Raw genomic sequence first — 22,296 nt, forward strand, 5'->3', positions numbered from 1 at the left:
AGCTGTATCCTACTGAATTCTATGCAGAGTAGTCCCACTGAAATCAATGGAACTATATTAGGCATGCCCATTAATTGCAATGGGTCTGAGGAAAACTATAACTGTATCTAACCTACAGTGTCTGCTCCTCTACCAACTGGTTCTTAGCTGCTACAATGCTGCTTAATTAGCACGGACTGAAATCCTTCAAAGCAAGAGTGTTGTTCCTGCAGTCTTCCAGTTGTTGTTGGCCAATGGTCAGGGGATGATGGGAATTGTAGTAATATAAGAGGTAAGGGGCCTCAGGTTCCTGATACCAGGCTATACTTACTGGCAGTGGCTCTCTGGGGAAGGAATGGGGAAACTTTGACATTCCAGGTGCTGCTGAACTATAACTCCCATCAGCCGTAGTAAGCATGGCCAACAATCAGGAGTGATGGGAGTTCTTGTTCAGGAACATCTGATGGGCCAACATTTTCCCATACCTGCTCTCAGGTTTTAGACAAGATTATTTCCCAGTCCTACCTGGAGATGTTGGGACCATGGCGGCTGGAGCTTATACAAGTTGTAGCCCAAAACATCTGGCGAGCACCATGTTGGCTATCCCTGCATTAATATAGGATATATGAATATTACACTGTAGCAGTCAAAAATTAGTGTGCAAGCTAAACCTGCCCTTTCTCCCTGCCTTTAAATTTTAATTATTAGATTCGTATCCCACCTTTTCCATTAAGGAGCTCAAAGTGGCATACGCTGTTCTCTCCCACTCCCAACATCTCTTCTTAGTTAAGGCCAAGAAACGGTGACCAGCCCAATGTCAGCCAGTGAGTTTCATGGCTGAGTGAAGATTTGAACCTGGGTCTCCCAGGTCCTAGTCTAGTACTCTGGCCATTACACCACACTGGATCTCAGTGTTCCCAAGACCATCAGGATCACTGATGGTGATGACTTCCCCTATGCCTGCCTTATGGAATAAACTCAAGCCTGTGGGTGTTTGCTGATTATTGGGAATAAGGTCTGGAGGTCTGGCTCTTCTCCTAGACATCCACACACTGATCATGGGCTTGTAAGAAACACCTGCAATGGAGCAGTAGTGGAGAAAAAGGGCAGAGAGACACCCTCCCCTGTTCTATCATATTACTGGAATCCAATGGAGCCATCCAATAAAGCTGAATGGGGGGATATTCAAGACAGACAAAATGAAGTATCTCTTCACACAGGCTATACTCACACCATACATTTAAACAGTCTTGGCTCCCCACAAAGAATTCTGGGAAGTGCAGTTTTTAAGGGTTTTGAGAGTTATTAGGAGGCCTCTATTCCCCTCCCAGAGCTACAGTTCCCAAAGTTCACTGGGAAGGGGGATTGGTTGTTGAAACCACTCTGAGAACCAGTTGTCTGTCTTATTTACAACCAGTCAGGTGGTGGGTCTGCCTGGCATTGGTTCTGGCGCCATCTGCCTGCCTTGTGCCCTACCAGTCTCAGTGTTCACCAGCCAACACTGAAGACAATATTTTGTTCACTTGTAGCTGCAGTTCTCTGGGGTTTCTTATAGATATCTTTCCCAGCCTTACCTGAAGATGCCAAGGATGAAACCTGAGATGGTCTGCATCTTCCAGCCCTAAAGATCCAGAGGCTTCTCTCCTTCTGGAAAGCAGATCCCCAGGTAAGCACAGTTGCAGAGACTTCAGATGACACAAATAAAGCTCTCACAGCTTTGTTCTGGTGGCAGAGAAGAGGAGACAAAGGGCACTTTCCCATGTTTCTGGTCTTTGACTGTGAACATCTTTGTTCTGTTTCTGTGCGTCAGCATTCGGTTTACCTATTTAAATGACACAGACGAGTTTACAAGAAAGCAACAGTCCGTTTGGGGAACAATGAAGACAAAAGCTCTTGACGTCTCCATTTCTCAAGCTTTTGAAATGGGAAGTAACTGTAGCAGAAAAATAGCTGGAATAATACCTCCAGAGCACAGTTCCTGCTTTTCTGGGGCTATAAAAAGAGAACAAACTTTGGGGCTGTGGTAGAAACTCCTCCAAAAGCTCAGGCAGAAACTAGCAGCCTTGGAATCAGTCCAAAGGCATCACCAATAGCTCTAATTATCAACTATAATCTGAAAATATGGCATAGGGGTGGAAATGCAGAGCCATATTGATACACAAGGTGGAGTATTAGTGAGCTCAGGAACAGAATGGATGAGTCTTGGCCAATTTCGATAACTCTCAATTTCTTCCATTCCTCAGCATTTTTAGTGGACATTTCCCCATATCTATCTATCATCTATCTATCTATCTATCTATCTATCTATCTATCTATGCAAGCAATTTACCCTAATATAATATTTTTGTTTACTATTTTCACAAATGTATGCCTCTTTTGAAGACAGGAGGGCCTGGCGTGTTCTGGTCCATGGGGTCACGAAGAGTCGGACATGACTAAACAACTAAACAACAACAACAACAACGACTCTTTTATATACACTTTCCACAAGATACAAGTTTTTGGTTTGTTTTTTTTGCTTGTAGACAACCATTGTGGAATTTAAAGAAATGTCTATTTTGAAGGACAACTGTAGGTTGGTTGTTTCAGTAAATTCAGTTCATAAGTTTATTGTTTCAGTTCATAAGTTTATTGTTCTATCTGAAGGCTATGACATACTTGTAGCAATAGTATTAATAAAACAATACAGAACATGCATCCATTATTTAAGCCACCACCCATGATGTAACAGTGAGGAGATGCCAGAGACACCAACAAGCTTAAACCTAACTTGATTTCAAATTAAACCTCCAAATAACCACAACTTACTGCGGATTTACCTATCTTCTTTTCCTGACCCCCCCCCCCATCCCGTGCTTTTTGCAGCCAGTGCATAGATGACCACTCTCTGTGTTACAATGCTATTATTGTCAAAGAAACCAAAGCACCTCTGTGTACCTGTTTGCTAGTGAGAACATAGGTTTCAGAAAGCCATCTCTTGGGTCTCTATATAAGGGGCAGGCTAACAGATATGAGTGATGCCTTCCACCTGAGGTTGACCACAAATACAAAATCAGTCTGAACTATAGTCTGTGTATGGGCACTTGATCCATCAGGCATCTGACAGTGATCAGAAAGTATGGAGTGGCATCCTTTAACTATCTTGTCCACAAGGCTAGAAGTGGACTGGCATAACAGGATCATAATATCTGATCTCCTGCCCCACCCCACCCCAATGAAGAGAAAAGGATGGAAATTAATGTTTACACAATGTTAATGTTAACACAAATGATTTAAGACATGCAAACTGACAAAACGTAAAGTTGGAAAGATCCCCATATAATATAAATGAAAAAATCCACTTGGCAATCAGAAGTGTTTTGGGTCAAAAAAGTTCCTTGTAACTTTTGTACCACCAGTGCATATAAAGCATCTTTTTCCACTCTAACAAACTTGACTAACTTTGAGATTGTTGAACTGGCTCTCCAGCAAATCCACTAGACAGAATGTCTCTTGTAAGATTATTGCTTGTCATTTGCAGTTTAATTATACTGTCTATAAAATAATACGCTGCCTAAAACATGCTTTTAACTGATGAGCTTTGTAGCTTAGTGGTTACGGGGAACCCTAAAAGTGCTATGTAACCATGATAAGTCTGTATTATAGGTACAATAGGCCATACTGGAGCTCCTGAAGGCCCCTGTACGTTCTGAAGCAAAATTTTGGCAGAGGCCTTTCCTTGGGACACGTATAGCAGAACTGGCTCTTGGCTCAGTTTTCTTCCTGCAGTACTGTGAGAAATGACATCTTTTTCCTAGTTTACACCAAGTGCATCTAATTCCACCTGCCAACTATTGGGAGGTATGATCTTATTCTCTGCCAAAATTAGGGCAGAAGCAGCCTCGGGGCCTACAATACCGAGTTATTTGACAGTGAAACATTTTCTACTCCATTCTAGCGCTGCATGAAGGGTTGTTTAGCAATTCCTCCTGGGCTTGCGTCAGGCTGGCTCAGAAAATAGCACAAGCTGTTTCTGAGCTTTGGAAATGGCTCAGCTAATTTCACGCACTTATTTGACTTCAGAAGTAACCTACTGTCACCCTTTGGCAACCCCCCCCCCCCGGTCTCTCCCTGTCCCCCACCTCTTTGAATTAGCTTTCCAGGCAAATTTTTCCATGGATGGTGGGGGCCGCAGTAGCACTCTAGAGATCTTCCAGGTTATTATTATTATTTTTTAAAGAAGATTGGTGGTCACCCATTGAGGTTCTCTGGCATGTTACATCAGCCTCATATTTTGAAGGTCGTGAGTTTGAGATTCACACAGGGCAAGCAAGGTTTTTGGGAAGAGCCATAGCTCATGGTCTAGAGCATCTGCTTTGTATTCAGGAGATCCCAGGTCCAATCCCTGGCATCTCCAGGTAGATCTAGGAGAGAGCGCTGACTGAAATCCTGGAGAGTCCCTGCCAGCCAGGATTGACAAAACTGAGTAAGATGGACCAGTGCTCCAACTTAGGATAAGACATTCAATCTGTTCATCATTCAAGGAGCTCAGAGTGGCAGAAAAGGCTCTCCATCCCATCAGGTATCCTCACAACCATTTTGTGAGGTGGGTTAAGCTGAGAGGAGGAGAGAGGGACCAGCTGAAGGTCCAACCTAGTGATACGGGAAATTTGAACTTGGGTCTGTCCCCACTCCTGCTCTGACATTCTAACCATGGGGCTCCCTTTCCATCCTCCTCATCATAATTATCCTCCTCCTCCTCTTTCTCATTAAGCCATACAAAGATCACAGGGCAGTTTACAGTGGAAAGTTGTTGGATGCCCAGCTCCCATCAGGCTTTTATCCTTTCCCTGGGGAGCTTTCTCTTGCATTTGTTAGCCAGGTGATTTCTTTCCTTTTTTTATCTCTCCCAAAATCCTCTTTGAGAAAGGCCTCAAAAGACACGAAGAAAACTCTTTCATGTTTCAAAGGGAGGATCTTTACTCCACAGATTAATAGATTGCATTTCCTTCAGATGACCGTGGGCGCATGTTCTGGATTCATTTAGCAAGATTCATTTAGCAACAATCGCTATCTGCCTGAAATATGGACGAAGGGAGGAGAAGGGGAAGTAAGGATGAGCGCGATATTGATAATTGGAGCTGAGGCTGGCCAGAACATCTTCCGTTTTGTTCCTGTTTTCCACAGTCAATGCAAAAATAAGTGTAGGAACCTTCATACGTGTTACTAGTGAGACCAAAGTCCTTAATTTGCCTCTATAGGAAAGAGGGTTGTGACAGATATGGCTGGAGGCTGAAAACCGTTTGGAAAATACACCGGCAGAAAGCCAGTGAATGAATCTTATTTGGATGAAGTATAGGTTAATTTCACAACAGATCATTTATCCTGTATGTACTTACTTTGATTCTTATTTTTGCTTTGTTGCACATGTATTAGTACGTGTGTGTACATGTGCTAGGTCTGATTGCCCAAAGAGCAATAAACTATTTTAGATGGTAGTCTGAAAGATGATGCATGGATCATGCAATCCTGAAAACATTAGGAAGAACTTTCTTGTGGTAAGAGCTGTTTGACAGCGGAATGGACTGTCTTGGAAGATGGAAGATTCTCCTTCGCTTGATGTTATTAAACAGAGGTTGGATGGCCATCTGTCATGTATGATCTAGTTGAGATTCCTGCATTTCAGGGGGTGGATTAGATGATCCTTCGGGTACCTTCCAACTTTACAATTCTATGACTAGCCATCTTTTGGCAAACCTCTGCAGCACCACTCCAGGCAGCAGGGTGAAGCTTTACAACCCTCCTGCTCTACCAGCCACCTATAGGTGTTGTGCCTAATAGGTTATCTTTAATAACTATATTGTTGTTGCTGTTATTATTATTATTATTATTATTATTATTATTATTATTAAGTATCCTTGCAAAGCATGTGTGAAAGTCTTGTGTGACTGAAAGTTCTTGAATAAATCAATTTAATGAATACATTTGTAAACTGGAACCAATGCCTTCCTTGCTGTACATCTCCAACCTCAGGTTGCATTTGTGACACATTAGTCCACCAAAAATACTACCAGCACCCTGGTTAAAGTATGCTAAAGTTCACTTAGTTGTGATTCTTGCATTGCAGGGGTTGGACTTGATGACCCTTTGGGTAACTTCCAATTCTACAGTTTTATGATTCTCCATTCCCAGCTGTCCTAATTATAAAACACCATAGTTTAGTTGAAGAACACAGCAGACACAATCTACAGCGGAATTCCAAAGTACAGGCTCCTAGCATCTAGGAAAGATATGTATGTTGTCCAGGAATCAGGATCCAAACAGGGACATCCAAACAGAAGATTAAGCCACTTCTGGATTGCTGCCTGGATTCATTGCATATGGACAAATTCAGGCATGCAGAATGAAAGTGGACTTAGCACTTTTATGCAACACACCTGCTTCCCCCAAAACCCAGGATGATTTGTGGCGATGATGAAGTGCTCTATAAAGTGTGGGATAACAATTGTTTGAACTTCCCTGCAAACAAATGAATGCTCAGTAAACAGTGAATGTCATATAACCTCCCAACAAGAGTTGTGCAAAACAGAACAGGATGCATGCTCAATAAACAGGTCACCTTGTAATAACCTTGGTTCACGAACAAATTGTGGATATATTTTTTTAAAAAAGAAAAATAGTCAGGTCCAAGTCTCACACAGAAATAAAATGAAGTATTGAGGAGAAAGTAAACTATAAATTCTGTACTTAAAGACTTTCGGTGTGTACTTATACTTTCAAAAGTCTTTTGACAAAGTACCTCACAAAAGACTCCTGGGGAAGCTTTGCAATCACCAAAAAATAGGGGAGCTCATCTTATGGATGAGTAACTGGTTAAGGAACAGAAAGCAGAGAGCAGGTCTAAATGACAGTTCTCCCAATGGAGGGATGTAGAAGAGTCCCACCACCCCACCGGAGTGGCATTGGGACCTGTGCTTTTTAACTTCTTCACAAATGACTTGGAATTAGGAGTGAGCGGGCAAGCTTGCTGGTGAAACCAAATTACCGTATTTTTTGCTCTATAAGACACACTTTTTCCCTCCTAAAAAGTAAGAGGAAATGTGCTGTGCAGCGATCCCCCTTGCTGTTCTGGCCTAACCGCGTGAAGCCTCTTCAGGGCAGGGGGAGCCTTCATCTCGCTGCCCTGAAGAGGCTTCACATGGATATCCCAGAAGCCAGAACAGCAAGAGGGATCACTACGCAGTGATCCCTCTTGCTGTTTTGGCTTCTGGGATTCAGAATATTTTTTTTCTTGTTTTCCTCCTCCAAAAACTAGGCACGTCTTATGGTCTGATGTGTCTTACAGAGCGAAAAATATGGTATTCAAGCTGGTTAAAACAAAAAGGGATTATGAAGAGATCCAAAATGATCTATTCAGTTGGAAAAGGCTCAGAAAGGGACATTATAAATTAACAAGGGGGGTAGAGCAACTTCCCTTATGAGTAAAGTTTACAACATTTGGAGCTTTTTAGTTTTGGGGGCAGGGAGGAAGAGAAACAAGGGATGTGATAGAGATATATAAGATTCCCTTCTCAGAGCAACAATTCCCAGAATGCTTCAATCTTTCCCCAGGAAACTCTGAGAACTGTAGTTCTGGGAGGAGAATAGGGGTTTCCTAACAACTCTCAACACCCTTAACAAACCACAGCTCCCAGAATTCCTTGGGGAAAGCCATGACTGTTTGAAGTGGTATCATAGCGCTTTAAATGCACGATGTGAATGTGGCCCTTGACCTACACCCCAGAATTCAATAGTCTCACCATCCAGGTTATGTATGCACCTGATCTTGCTGAAGAGAGCTTTGAAACTATGACCCTTCCCAGTTCAGATTCTTTAAAATAGCCACCAGATGTTCCAACCAAAGCTCTAGACGTTTACCTCACCTCTCCGTGTCCTGTGTCTATTTAGATCGCAAACCCCTGGATGGGTTTGCACTCCCCGTGAAGGAGCAGGTCCACAGTTTGGGGCTTCTGAAATCCAGCTCTGGCCCTGGAGGCTCAGGTAACCTCAGTGGCTAAAAGTGCCTTTTGCCAGCTGTGGCTGCTTCTATAGTTATGGCCATTTCTGGACCATGAGAGCTTGGTCACAGTAGTTCATGCACTAGATGCTTCAAGATTGAAGTACTATTTTATTGCAGTTTTAACATTCTATAGGTTTTCAAAACAAAACAAATTCCTTCCAGTAGCACCTTAAAGACCAACTAAGTCAGTTCTTGGTATGAGCTTTCGTGTGCATGCACACTTCTTCAGATACACACGAAAGTGTGCATGCACACTTTCGTGTGCGTGCACACGAAAAGTGTGCATGCACACGAAAGCTCATACCAAGAACTGACTTAGTTGGTCTTTAAGGTGCTACTGGAAGGAATTTGTTTTGTTTTGACTATGGCAGACCAACACGGCTACCTATCTGTAACTGGAACTATAGGTTTTCAGTTATGGTTGTAACATTTTTAATGATTTTGTTTGTAAACTGCTTTGTGGGGGTTTTTCTACAATCCAGTGGTATATAAATTTTATTGAATAAACAAACAAACAAACACGGGCAAAGTGTCTCTAATTGCTGCTCTCTTTGTTCCACTGTCCATCAGTTCCTCTTTCCACATTCCCACTCCAGCCTTACTGCAAGCCTAACCACAATTTTCTGTTCTGGCACAGTCAGCATCTCACTGTTAAGTGTATAATGCTGCTGCCCCAATCTCTGAGTGATGAGAGAATCCAGGGTTTCCAGGCTCTTACCCAGGTTTAGTTTCCTTGGAATGGTCAGTGGAGACTATAGTGTCTTTAGGATATATGGTTTTATGTACAGTTATACAACCTAAGCGTAGGATGTAGGGGCTCACAGCATTAACACCCCAACAGATCTTGCTTCTTCTTTAGTCACAACTTTAGATCTAGCATAGAACAAACATGTCTATGTGTCTCCAGCTTCCAGCTGCTTCCAGCTCATTTCTCACACACTCTGGTTATTGTTTTCCTAACTAGCAGCCAGTTAAGGGGAAGACCCACCCATTTGTTCTATGGTACAGAGAAACCTCTTTGGTTATGCTGACGATAGTGCTTAACTAAACAGCCAAAACTGATGCTTAGATAAAGGGACTGGTTTGGCAAGCTTGCTCTTATACATTCTACCCCTGCAGATACAGGATCCCAAGAACTGGAAGGTACTCAGGGCATCATCCAGATTAACACCACCACCCCAACCTACAATACAAATTTGACAGAAGCCTGCGTGTCATGCAAGAGAAAAAAAAGGACATAATTTGTGAGTCTAAAGTTCTCCGACACTGGATATCTCTCTGGACCAGTCTAGCCAGGCTCTTCTTGTGTTCTGACCCACAAAGAGTTAAACATTGCTCAATGTATAGATCAAAGACATTTATCAGCCTTAACAAATTCTTTCCATATGGAGTAGAGACTATGCATACAGGAACCTGGCAGGGTAACAATCAAGATAAATGATAATAATAATCCATCCTTAAGTGATCAAAGAAGATTATCTTTGACCAAAGCATTCCTGCCAGGATGACATGATGCATTTCCCATAAGCTGAGCAGAGAGGAAAGTGTGGAAATATATATCAGACAGGAGACTTATTAGCAGCTTTTAATGCAAGCTTATGCATGTCTACTCAGAGGAAACAGCCATTGAACTGAATGGGACTTACTCCCAGGTAAAAGTGATTATACGATTGTAGCTTTAGTGGCTTTATTAATTTTTACTTGCACATGGGAAGAGAGGAAGAAGGAATTACTGTACTTCATGGCCTTCTGTTCTGCAGCTCATCACAGCTGGATATACATCAACCACAACATTAATCCTGTCTTTGCCTGCCTGGTGCCGGCTAAATCACAAGACTGCTTTACCCCATACAGATCTACTTGACCACTCAGCTGTGCAAAACTGGCACTGTTACATGTGCCACATAATATTTCTGCCATTGTAAGAAATAGAATTTTAGTGTGGCAGCACCCACACTTTGGAACTATTGATATCAGGCAGGCACCTTCACAGTATCTTTTTCAGCACCTGATAAAAAATATTTTTGTTTAGGCAAGCCTATCCAGAAATGTGGAATGTTGCCATGTGCTTTGATTAGGTTTTAAATCTTACATTTGATTTAATTATTATTTTTGAAAGTTTTAAATAGGTTTTTAAAGAAGCTTTTTGGCAGATAATTTTGTTGTTTTGTTCTTTTTGTGTGAAAAGCTTTGAGGTTTTATTTTTTAAAGCTAGGCTTAGTTTGGTCAGAATCGAGTATACACTTGCAGAGTTAACACTAAATCCATTACTTCTGGTAAATGAGCCACCATAGCCATTTGGGTCCTGGGCTTTTTAAACCCATCTTACCCATGTACTATCAGAAGCCAAAGGGGCACATTGGCTGTCAGATGTGAAATATATTGGCATTATTTTTAGTTCTCCTTCCCCACTAAAATTCATGGAGGGCAAGACTATCAAAGGCTACTAGCCATAATGGCTATCTTCTACTTCCACTGTCCAAAGCATTATGTCTCTGAGTACAAATTGGTGGGAATCAATAATACAAGTGTTATTGCTTTCATGTCCAGTGTTATGTACTGAGTTGAATAGGATCCAAAATGCAGCAGTCTGATTGGTCCTAGAACAATGGGATTCAGAATGCAGCAGTCTGATTGGTCCACAGGAGCCACCCAATCCAGCTCCATGTGGAAGTGAATCCGCAACCTGATTGGTCTACAGGAGAATCCCAGAATTAGCCAATTACGTGGGGCCCATTGTGTAAATAATGTATATAAAGCAGACATTCTGGGGGAACTTCCATTCCTCCTCACCACTATGAGCTGAATAAAGAGCATGAAATCCACTCTCGACTCCAAGTATATTTCGTCCAGCTTGTAAGCTTCCCACAGGCATCTGGTTGGCCACAGTGAGAACAGGATGCAGGACTAGATGGGCCACTGGTCTGATTCAATAGGCTCATCTTCAGTTCTTAAGTCAATTTATTAAAACCAGACTACTCTAAGTATGACTTTAAGTCCACTGGGGTGGGTGGGGGGCCCGTGTTCCTCCAGACATTGTTGCACTACAACTCTCATCAGACCCAGCCAGAATGGAAGATGGTCAGGGATGATGGGAGCTGGAGTCGAACAAAACCCATTATTTAGCCATATGGATTTAGAACTATGTACAGTGGTACCTCGGGTTAAGTTCTTAATTCGTTCTGGAGGTCCGTTCTTAACCTGAAACTGTTCTTAACCTGAAGCACCACTTTAGCTAATGGGGCCTCCTGCTGCTGCTGCACCGCCGGAGCACGATTTCTGTTCTTATCCTGAAGCAAAGTTCTTAACCTGAAGCACTATTTCTAGGTTAGCGGAGTGTGTAACCTGAAGCATATGTAGCCTGAAGCGTGTGTAACCCGAGGTACCACTGTATGTGGATTTTTATTTTTGGTACAGTGGTGCCCCGCAAGATGAACGCCTCGCAAAACGGAAAACCCGCTAGACGAAAGGGTTTTCTGTTTTGGAGGTGCTTCGCTAAACGAATTTCTCTATGGGGTTGCTTCGCAAGACGAAAAAATCTTGCGAGTTCCTGTGGTTTTTTTCCGCTCCCCCCCCTTTCCTAAGCCGCTAAGCCGCTTATCAGCTGTTCCGCTGATAAGCTGCTTAACAGCTGATCGCTAAAAGCCGCTAGACCGCTAATAGCGCTAATCCGCTAAGCTGTCAATGGGCTTGCTTCGCAAGATGAAAAAACCGCTAGACGAAGAGAATCGCGGAACGGATTCTTTTCGTCTTGCGAGGCACCACTGTATTCATTTCTTTTCAGATACACATTCTTTCCAACCTTTCCAACTTTAGGACCACCTTCATTCCACAGTCTCACCTCCCAAGTGCCCTCACTGTCCGAACACCTGAGCCAAGTAGGTCTGTTTGGTGATTCCAACATTATTCCAGACCCTAACTCGAATCTGTTCCATTTCTTTCATTTCTTGGGCTGTTTGTCCCCTCCAAAAAATGAAGTTTAGGATCTGAGAAGCGTAAATGCAGCAGCTGCAGAGAATAATCATTATTTCAGCTTACTGGTACAATAGCACCACCTGTTGCGTTCCAGAGTAAAGGCTGTTTGGCACCCATCCAAGGTTTTTCCATGGCTTAAAAAAGCAAAAACAGTCAACTGGGGTTGTTTCCACAATGTGGAAACAGAGCAAGGAAAAATCCTGCCACAGTTGGATATCTGTCTATGAAGCAGATGATGAAAACACAGGAATCCTGCTGGGGGTGGGGGAACAGAAAGATGGCAATCCCGGTAAACACTGTTTGCCATGGGCAGAATCCAAACTATCTTCATCATCATCATTAGCATTTATATCCCACCTCTTCCTCCAAGATGCTCAAGATGGCACACATTTCATTCTTCCTCAGTAACCAGGATAAAGGTAAAGGGACCCCTGACCATTAGGTCCAGTCGTGGCCGACTCTGGGGTTGCGGCGCTCATCTTGCTTTATTGGCCGAGGGAGCTGGCGTACAGCTTCCGGATCATGTGGCCAGCATGACTAAGCTGCTTCTGGCGAACCAAAGCAGCGAACGGAAACACCGTTTACCTTCCCTCCGGAGAGGTACCTATTTATCTACTTGCACTTTGACGTGCTTTCGAACTGCTAGGTTGGCAGGAGCAGGGACTGAGCAACGGGAGCTCACCCTGTTGCGGGGATTCGAACTGCCGACCTTCTGACTGGCAAGTCCTAGGCTCTGTGGTTTAACCCACAGCGCCACCCACGTCCCATAGTGACCAGGATAAATGTAGTAAATTAGAGACTGGTCCACTGGTCCCTGCAACTTTTCTGTGTGACAAGATTCCAGATATTGAGGATCCCTCTGTCACATCCTCTGCCCAACCCTGGGGAAGAAGCCAAAGAAACCTAATCTTTTTTCAAAAATATTTTTTTATTAATTTTCCAATACATTTATACATTTTTAACCAAATTATAACAAAGCATCTTTTTTGGACTTCCTTCAGCTTCTCTGACAATCATCCATATTTATCTCTTAATTACACATTCCCTTTACACATATTACCGTTTGTCTTCCCTCTCCCTTCTATTTCTTTTTGACACTATCTCTCATTTTTTACAGCACCTCTTGAAACCCCACTAGCGTTGTTTGTATATCGCATACATTTTTCAGATACTCTACAAACTTTCCCCAGTCTTCGATGAACCTTTGGTCTCGGACATATCTGATTTTCCCAGTTAATTTATCCAATTCCGCATAGTCTGTCAATTTCAATCTCCATTCTTCTATTGTCGGTAATTCCTCTTGTTTCCATTTAAAGAAACCTAATCTTTGGCCCTGTGAACCAAATCTTGGTTCGGCCACTGTTGATGAGCTGCTTCTTTTTCTCAGACTCAGTTATGCTCCTTTACAACCTGTTGATAATAATACTGATTTACAGCATATAGGCTTGCTGTAAGGATTAGTGAGCACCCTAAAAGCACTGTTAAAAATGTGTAGTAAATTCTAAGAAATGTGGGATGCAATACAGCTGTGATTCCTGCATTGCAGGGGGTTGGACTAGATGACCCTTGGGTCCCTTCCAACTCTATGATTCTAAGGCATGTCTACTCAGAAGTAACCCCCAAATAATTCAATAGGGATGGCTATCCTTTCAGTGTATACATGACTGCAACCGTAGCTGATTAATCCGTTAGATCACAGATGTGGAACCCTGTGGCCACATGTTGGTAGACTCCAGCTCCCATCATTTCTGAACATTGGATATTCTCGCTGGGGCTGATGGTAAAATGCCTTAAAGGTCCGCATGTTATTTTTGTTATTTACATTATTGTTATTTTGCAGGACCCTCAAAGCAGTTTTCATACCAATAAACAAACTAGAATATTATTATTATTTAATTTGTTGGTCTTAAGCACTTGGCAGTCTTTAGCTGACTTATAATCAGATTCCTCCCCCTTTTTTATTGTTTTATCTTTTTCCATGCTTATTTCCATGCTTATTACATACAACCCCCCCCCCCCAACAACCTGAAAAGGGGTACAAGAGGGGAGGGAAAAGGAAAGAAAATTAAATTTACACAATCTGTTAATAAGATAAAAATTATGACAAAAATTTGCAATTGCAATTTCATGTTACAATAAAAATAACAATCTTGTTATCTTTTATACCTGACCTCCCATTTATTCCTTAACTCTTTTTACATAAATTTACTGCCATATCAAAATACTATTTTTATATTAATATTTTCACAATTTATGAATGTTTATATTTATATAAGCAATTAATAAAAACTGCTGGGATCACTCAAAAGCTGCCACAGATTTTAATATGGTATACAGTGGTGCCTCGCAAGACGAAATTAATCCGTTCCGTGAGGCTCTTCGTATAGCGGTTTTTTCGTCTTGCGAAGCAAGCCCATTGACAGCTTAGCGGATTAGCGCTATTAGCGGTTTAGCGGCTTTTAGCGATCAGCTGTTAAGCGGCTTATCAGCGGATCAGCTGATAAGCGGCTTAGCGGCTTAGGAAAAGGGGGAAAAAGGGGGGAGAAACCCGCAGGAACTCGCAAGACATTTTCGTCTTGCGAAGCAAGCCCATAGGGAAATTCGTTTTGCGAAGCGCCTCCAAAACAGAAAACCCTTTCGTCTAGCGGGTTTTCCGTTTTGCGAGGCGTTCGTCTTGTGGGGCACCACTGTAATTTTGTTTAAAGATATGTTCTGAAGGCCTCCCATTTTGATACAAATTCAATTCTCGGTTTATTTTTTATTTTTTTCAGATAGGCTATCTAATTCAGCATATTCAGTAAATTTTTGTATCCACTCTTGTCTAGAAGGAATTATTTTATTATTTTAACCTATTTTAAACTTTCAAAAATAATAATTAAATCTGACTTATAATCAGATGTTAAAACATACTAAATTGGTTTAATAAAAGAGTATTGGGAAATGATCCATAGTGAATTGAAAAAAATGTTTAAAAGTACTTTCCTCCAAAAACCAGATAATTCAGATTGAAATTCCCAGGTGTCAAAAAACGTTATTTATGTACGATACTACTGGGGCCCATGTTTTGTTAGCCCAAAATTGGAAAATGAGAGAGTTCCCAGCCAAAGAACGGCAACTTAAATTGACAGAATATGCACAGCTTGCAGACTTAACATATAGAATAAGAGAACAATAACATATGTTACATATGTTTAGAGAAGATTGGAAAATGTTTATTGAATATATGGGAAATAACTGTGCACAGCTGAAAACGCTGGCAGCATTAAGATAAATTCAACAGTGTAAATAAGTTTTGATGGATGTAATAATGGAATACTGAATGGTATGGTATAGTTTTTGTAAAATATAAAGGGATTTATGATATGTAAAATGAACCATGGAAAGATAAGGGAAGTCATTGATATCATAAGGATGTAAAAATGAGTACATTAAATTGTAAAACAGAAAATTGAAATATATATATATATATATATATATATATATATATATATATATATAAACTGGTTTAAAAATGACAATAAAAACTAAAGAAGCTACAGCAAATAATAACATTAGCAGAAGAAATAACTAATAAAATAATACAATAGCATCAGAAACAAAGAGCAACAACAATAAAAAGAGAAGCAACAGCAAATAATAATAGGAGGAGGCATAATAATAATAATAACAGCATAAACAAAAGCAGCTATCATCTTATTGTACGACATTATCCCGAGTCAGACATCTTGCTGTACGGAAAATATCCGCTATGGAGGGCGCCATGTTGGCGCTACTGAAACCAGCCAGGTGCCGGCTGGTTTCAGACTGCAGAGATAAAAGCGTGAGAAGTTTTGGTGTCGTGCTTTGGCGCGGCTGCTTTGTTTTAAAGGGTCCGGTCGGCACGGAGTGAGGATAGGCAGATCTTCCTTTCCCTGCGTGCCTCGATGCGAGGGGAAGGTGCGTAATTCTGCAGGGGTGGTTTCGTAACGCGCCCTCCCTATAGGGAGGAGCCGGCATATAGGGTGATGGGGCGGGAAAGACGGCTCAGCGCACCCTGCGAAGAGGAGAAAGTCAGAAACTTTGTTTGGTAAGGGAGTAGGGGAGCTCAGACGCTGTGTGGGTCGGAGGGGAAAAAACCCTGCTGCTCTAGAGCGGGGCGAGGGGAGGAATCCAGTGAACTGGCTCTTTTAATTGCCCCAGTCTTCAGCGCGGTCCGTTTCGTTCATAGCTCCTCCCCACAAATCCAAGCTCGTATTGCACAGATTGTAATGAGGGCTAAATTACTGAGAAGGGGGTATGCAGGCTCCTCGGAATTGGGGAGTGGGCTTGCATTGGGAAGTTCCTCGTTCAGGCTTGTCTGTGGCTGCTTTGCAGAAGGTGGCGTTATGGTGCTCCCTCTTGCCTATCTGGAGCAAGCCTGTAGAGAAGTACTGCACTGTACAGTACTGTAGTTTCCTAAGTGGGCGGCTCCGCCTTCTGCGGGGCTTTGGGCATGGGGGGCGCCAAGAGGCAAGGGAGATGCAGGGAAAGTTGCCATCACTAGATCAAGTCCATCCATTCCGTGGAATTAATAAAATAGTTTTACTTGGGTAGTGACTAAATGTGCAATTAACTGTTACTGTTTTGAATTCTATTGGGTTAATCATCTTCTATAGTGGGCTGTGCAAACCAGTACAGTGGTACCTCGGATTAAGAACTTAATTCGTTCCGGAGGTCCGTTCTTAACCTGAAACTGTTCTTAACCTGAAGCACCACTTTAACTAATGGGGCTTCCCACTGCCGCCTCACAATTTCTGTTCTCATCCTGAAGCAACGTTCTTCTTCTTTTTTTTTAATTATTTTTATTCATTTTGCAATACAAAAATATAAAAACACACAACACAATTTTTCACAGATACATTTTTTTGGACTTCCCTCAGCTCTTCTGCAAATCCTCCCAACCTGCAAATCCTGCTCCTTCCTGCCACTTACCACCTGGCCCAGGGCAGGGCCTGATGGGCCTCACTAGGACAGTTGCTGTTACTGCTGGAGGGGTGCAGAGTGCTTTTAAAATGTTTTAAAATTTTTCTTTTTAATTTTTTGTATGTGGGGGGGTGGGGGTGGGATGGATGTTTATTGGGCCTGGGAATTTGTTTGATTGTATCTTTTTGTAATTTTTACTGTTTTTGGTTTGTATTGTTTTATTGGTTGTTGTTTTTTTAAGGTGTTATTTTGTTCTTAAGGGGAGGGGTCAGGGCTGCCGGGGAGTAGGTCCCAGCCAATAAAATGGCTGGGGCATGGTCCACAGAGGGAGATGCACTGGGACAACCGATCTCAGTGATCACGGGTAGGAGGAGGAGTTACGCTAAGACCAGACCATGTCATTACAGAGGAGGCAGGTTTAGTCGTCTGAGGACTATCCCTGCCTCCGGGTCTGGTCCTGACCGGATGGATACTAGAATCAGCAAGGGATACCCACATGACCTGAAAGTGTTGCTGTGCAATGCCAGGTCAATGATTCATAAGACCACTGCCATCCATGACTTGATCATGGATGGAGGACTTGACCTGGCATGTGTAACAGAGACTTGCAGATGGGCCTGTCCTTGCCGCTGCTTGTCCACCAAGTTTCTCTTATGCACAGCAACCCAGGTCATGTGGGCGGGGAGGGGGGGGGTTGCAGTGATTTTTAGGAAGTCATTAGTTTGCACCAGGCGTCCTACTGGGAAGACCCAGTTTTCCGAGTGCATGTTCTGGAAGTTGGGCAATAGGGACAGTACAGGATTCCTTTTGGTGTACCGCCCTCCCCGCTGCACCAAGGATTCCCTGCCCGAGCTGCTTCAGGTTGTGGCGGATGTTCTCCTGGAGACACCTAGCTTGGTTGTCCTAGGGGATTTTAACATCCATGCCGACACGACCTTACAAGGGGCTGCTCGGGACTTCGTGGAAAGCATGGCCTCCATGGGACTGTCCCTGAATAAGTCTGGCCCAACCCATAGCCGCGGACATGCCTTGGACCTGGTGTTTACCTCTATGGATGTTGGTGATCTGACAGTAAAAGCGAAACGAAAGAAGTGCCATGGTCAGATCACTTCCTGGTGCAACTGGACTTCTCTGCGACCCATCCCCTCTGCAGGGAGGTGGGACCGATTCAGATGGTCCGCCTCCGCCACTTAATGGATCCAAATGGTTTCCAGAGCCCTACCACTCTCTGCTTTATCCCATGTTGATGGCCTTTCAGCCGATTCCCTGGTGGCCCGCTGGAATGTGGAGTTAACCAGGGCTATTGACTGTTTGGCTCTGAAGCGCCCTCTCCGATTGCATGGAGCCCGGGTAGCCCCGTGGTTTTCCACGGATCTGAGGGCAATGAAACAATCGTTGAGATGGCTAGAGCGCCGGTGGTGGATAACTCATTCCGAATCTGACCGGACACAGGTTAGAGCTCAACGTCGAGCCTACCAAGTGGCGATAGCGACAGCGAAGAAGACTTTCTTCGCTGCCTCTATTGCATCTGCAGAAAACAGCAGCAGGAGACTTTTTCAGGTGGTTTACAATTTAGCGGAACCACCTGCGACATCGGGGCCCAGTACGGGCCACATGATCTCCTGCAATGATTTTTGCAGATAAAATTGCTCAGATTCGGGAAGAAGTAGACGCCACTGTGGGAGCAGGGCCGGGGCGGGAGAGTGCTAGAGTCCTGTCTAGTCAAGTTGTGTGGGATCAATTCCAATCTGTTACCTCCGAGGATGTGGACAGGCTGCTTGGACGAGTGAAGCCAACCACCTGTCTCCTGGATCCTTGCCCATCCTGGCTTATAAAAGCTAGCCGGGAAGGACTGGGCGATGGGCTTCGTGGGGTGGTGAATGCTTCCCTCCGTGAGGGAGCCTTCCCAGACCCGCTGAAAGAGGCAGTTATTAAACCGCTTCTTAAAAAACCATCTTTAGATGCGGCCACGATGGCCAATTATCGCCCAGTCTCAAATCTTCCATTCTTGGGCAAGGTGATTGGGCGAGTGGTTGCTGAACAACTCCAGGCACGCCTGGAAGAAGCGGACCATTTGGATCCCTTCCAGTCAGGATTCAGGCCTCATCATGGGACTGAAACTGCCTTGGTCGCACTGGTTGATGATCTCTGGCGGGCTAGGGACAAAGGTGAGAGCTGTTTCCTAGTTGTGCTGGATCTCTCGGCGGCATTTGATACCATCGACCATAACATCCTTCTAGACCGTCTTGAGGGGCTGGGAGCTGGGGGCACTGTCATACAGTGGTTCCACTCCTTCCTCCTGGGCCGTGTTCAGAAAGTGGTGGTGGGGGATGAGTGTTCAGACCCCTGGGCTCTCACTTGTGGGGTGCCTCAGGGTTCTGTCCTCTCCCCCATGCTTTTCAACATTTACATGCAGCCACTGGGAGAGATCATCAGGAGGTTTGGGTTGGGTGTTCATCAGTATGCGGATGATACCCAGCTCTACCTCTCTCTTTTAAATCAGAACCAGTGAAGGCGGTGAAGGTCCTGTGTGAGTGTCTGGAGGTGGTTGGAGGATGGATGGCGGCTAACAGATTGAGGTTGAATCCTGACAAGACAGAAGTACTGTTTTTGGGGGACAGGAGGCAGGCAGGTGTGGAGGATTCCCTGGTCCTGAATGGGGTAACTGTGCCCCTGAAGGACCAGGTGCGCAGCCTGGGAGTCATTTTGGACTCACAGCTGTCCATGGAGGCACAGGTCAAATCTGTATCCGGGGCAGCTGTTTACCAGCTCCATCTGGTACGTAGGCTGAGACCCTATCTGCCTGCAGACTGTCTTGCCAGAGTGGTGCATGCTCTGGTTATCTCCCGCTTGGACTACTGCAATGCGCTCTACGTGGGGCTACCTTTGAAGGTGACCCGGAAACTACAACTAATCCAGAACGCGGCAGCCAGACTGGTGACTGGGAGTGGCCGCCGAGACCATATAACACCAGTCTTGAAAGACCTACATTGGCTCCCAGTGCGTTTCCGAGCACAATTCAAAGTGTTGGTGCTGACCTTTAAAGCCCTAAACGGCCTTGGTCCAGTATATCTGAAGGAGCGTCTCCTCCCCCATCGTTCTGCCCGGACACTGAGGTCCAGCTCCGAGGGCCTTCTGGCGGTTCTCTCACTGCGAGAGGCCAAGTTACAGGGAACCAGGCAGAGGGCCTTCTCGGTAGTGGTGCCCGCCCTGTGGAACGCCCTCCCATCAGATGTCAAAGCGATAAACAACTACCTGACATTCAGAAGACATCTGAAGGCAGCCCTGTTCAGGGAAGTTTTTAATATGTGACATTTTAGTGTATTTTTCATCTTGGTTGGAAGCCGCCCAGAGTGGCTGGGGAAACCCAGCCAGATGGGCGGGGTACAAATAATAAATTATTATTATTATTATTATTATTATTATTATTATTATTATTATTATTATTTTAATCCTTCTTCTGCATTACTTAATCTAATATTGCCTTTTATTAAAAACCTCCTCCCTCTTATTCCCTTTTTTACAATATTTCTAATATTATTTTCACAGAGCCTCTTGCAAACCTACAAACGTTAATTGTTCATTGTAAATACTTTTCAAATAGTCTACAAATTTACTCCAGTCTTCAGTGAATCTGTGGTCTCCTGAAGCAACGTTCTTAACCCAAGGTACTATTTCTGGGTTAGCGGAGTCTGTAACCTGAAGCGTCTGTAACCTGAAGCGTCCATAACCCGAGGTACCGCTGTATCCTAAACAAATACTTTCCATAGGATGGGGAGCACTGGAGATGTGTTCATGGAACCAAGGGGGTGGTGTTGCAAAAGGTTAGAAACTTCACCCCACTGCAGGGGGTGGGGTGAAGAGACGATTGGGAATTACTACAGAGTTTGAATTTGGCACCAGTGCTAAAAAAAATTTTTCATGTCAAGGCTCTACCCAGCCATGAACTATAATAATTGTGAAGGGAGCTTGGATTTGGCCCTAGGATTTGTTTTTGATGCCAGGGCTCAACCCTCCATTGAATTGATACTGTGCAGAGTACCTCAATTATGGCCTTAAGTGCAACCGTCCTCTTAATAAACACCTGATACTAAATGGTCAGTGGGTGGGTAGAAAAAGTGTGGCTTTAGAAATGTATCTCCATCAGTCCCATTCAGATGATGCAGTCAAGTGTAATCCTATTGTATTAATTGGACTGATCCACTACGATCCCACCCAGAGGTCTTACACGCTACAGAAGAAGAAGTTCTGCCTCCCTCCTCTTTCAGAGTGTTATGACACTGCTTTAAAGGGTTGTTGTGGGGCTAAATAGAGAGGAGAACTTTGTAATACACATTGAGTTCCTTGGAGGGCAGGTGGGATATAAATGTAAAAATAAAAGAAAGAAAGAAAGAAAGAAAGAAAGAGAAAGAAAGAGAAAGAAAGAAAGAAGAAAGAAAGAAAGAAAGAAAGAAAGAAAGAAAGAAAGAAAGAAAGAAAGAAAACAATCTGAACTTGCTGGTATTTGATCGTAGTCCACCCTAAGATAGCAACAGTCTAGCAGCGACCGTAGACTCCAATCATCAACCTTGCTTCATGTTCAAGGACCTCATGATATGCCTGATAAACCACCAATTCTCATCTATATCTAAAGTTTTCCATTTATGGCTGGAGTGCTATTGCAGTTCATGGCTTATCCTGGATTCTTCAAATATCAGATTGATAATGATGGACAAAGGTCCTTTGGTATGATAGTGATGGGTGAAATGTTAGGGCTTGTGAGATTTAGCAGTTTAGTGTGGATTTTTTTTTCCTGTGAAGTGCTTTCTGTGCTAAGCAGAGAAGTGGTAGACCCAGTTTGACCAATATTGCATTCCCTCCCCCACCTAATTTTATCTTCACAACAATCTTGTGAGGTCCACTAGGCTGAGTGATAGCAACTGATCTGTTTTTGCAAGATGTCTTTTTAAAACATTGGGAGAGATAGCACAATACGTACTCTTTACTGCTGATTTCTGGGCAAAACTTTTGTGTCCAGATTTTCACTTCTTGAAATATGGCAACCCTATATTATTAAATTGTTGTTACTGTTTTATTGTGAACTCCCCTGGAAATATTATAAAGGGACACCTAACTAATAAACACAGTTTTAGCTATTTATTAGATGTGGTATCTAATGGATGGATATCTGATAAGTACTATTGTTCCCATTTTACAGACGTTGAGGGGGGAAACTGAAGCCAAGAGAATCGTGTTTTGTCTAAGGCTGCCCACAACCCAGTTCTATTCATGTTCACTTGACTGCATTTTTTATGGATAGTAAAGCCACTTCCGGCCTGCCCAGGAGGTGGGGTTGCAGGCTTCATGCCCACCCCACGTGAGCG

General features: G+C 43.4%; 1 protein-coding gene across 8 annotated transcripts in view; it reads left to right on the plus strand.

Moving 5' to 3' along the window:
* Positions 1–22,296, plus strand: part of SDR42E1 (short chain dehydrogenase/reductase family 42E, member 1) — a 312,532-nt gene that overhangs the window by 283,245 nt on the left and 6,991 nt on the right. The window contains exons 1-2 of one of the 8 annotated variants that reach the window (XM_081870261.1): positions 1,520–1,645; positions 20,483–20,669. The exons of 1 other annotated variant lie outside the window; for it this stretch is intronic. Coding sequence is in view for 2 of the 7 variants with exons in the window: in XM_081870259.1 (XP_081726385.1) it covers positions 12,298–12,411 (114 nt within the window). In the remaining 5 variants the exon portion in view is untranslated. Of the gene's footprint in view, positions 1–1,519; positions 1,646–12,215; positions 12,412–15,714; positions 15,813–15,890; positions 16,059–20,482; positions 20,670–22,296 lie in introns of those variants that run through there. 6 more of the 8 variants (XM_081870260.1, XM_081870262.1, XM_081870264.1 and 3 more) reach the window with 6 other exon arrangements.

This window comes from Podarcis erhardii, assembly GCF_964252035.2.
Source record: "Podarcis erhardii genome assembly, chromosome: 7".
Taxonomy (NCBI): domain Eukaryota; kingdom Metazoa; phylum Chordata; class Lepidosauria; order Squamata; family Lacertidae; genus Podarcis; species Podarcis erhardii.